The 669-nt window shown below is 39.5% G+C and overlaps 1 protein-coding gene across 1 annotated transcript in view; it reads right to left on the bottom strand.

Moving 5' to 3' along the window:
• hdac4 (histone deacetylase 4) overlaps nt 1-669 on the bottom strand; it is a gene marked incomplete in the record, with an annotated part of 49,774 nt that overhangs the window by 35,783 nt on the left and 13,322 nt on the right. Inside the window, 1 exon segment of the mRNA XM_035676810.1 lies at nt 1-155. Within this exon segment, the coding sequence (XP_035532703.1) occupies nt 1-155 (155 nt within the window).

The raw sequence follows: 669 nt of genomic DNA, 5'->3' as shown, positions 1-669 counted from the left end.
CTGGTGCTGCTGCTGGACCACCAGTTGCTGCAGGGCCTGGGCCTGGCCACATTGCTGCTGGGGCAGAGGGGCTGACTGGGTTCTTCCTAGGGGACGGTGGCCCCGTGCAAGTTTGGAGACCGAGGGTGATGGTATTGGGAGGCCACCCATTCCCACTGTGGTAAACGCAGAGTGGTCACAGAGCATTATAAGCATTTTTTTTAATAAGCTGGGTCTTATTTATGTAGTCTTTTCCCATCATTACTATTTCTTATGAATACATAATTCTCTAGCAAGTGTAGTGATACATAGCAATAAGACAATGACTTATATAGACCAAATTTGTCCATTTAATGAAGATGCAATGCAGAGCTATTTTCCAGCTCCACTTTGGCTACTTTTCTATCACTTAAACTTATAATATGTAACATTTCTACATTAAAATGTCAGAAAGGCTGGATATGTTATACACTTTTCTGCTTGAAGTTGTTTTATTACTTTATCCCAAATGTTCTATCCATAACATTCAGTCCCAGAGAAACTCTAAATTTTATTTAGGTAATGGTAAGTTACTTGCATATAGTTGCTAAGGCAAGACTGTCTGCAAACGTGACTAAACTTAAACATAACTTGAATAAAACTTTACAATAATAAACCTCATCCGTGAACAATTTCTGCCTGAATGACATT

Source organism: Morone saxatilis, unplaced genomic scaffold (genome assembly GCF_004916995.1).
Source record: "Morone saxatilis isolate NCDOM2014 unplaced genomic scaffold, NCSU_SB_2.0 Contig5, whole genome shotgun sequence".
Taxonomy (NCBI): Eukaryota; Metazoa; Chordata; class Actinopteri; family Moronidae; genus Morone; species Morone saxatilis.
Note: the sequence above shows the minus strand (reverse complement) of the source record. Positions and strands in the feature narration are given on the sequence as shown.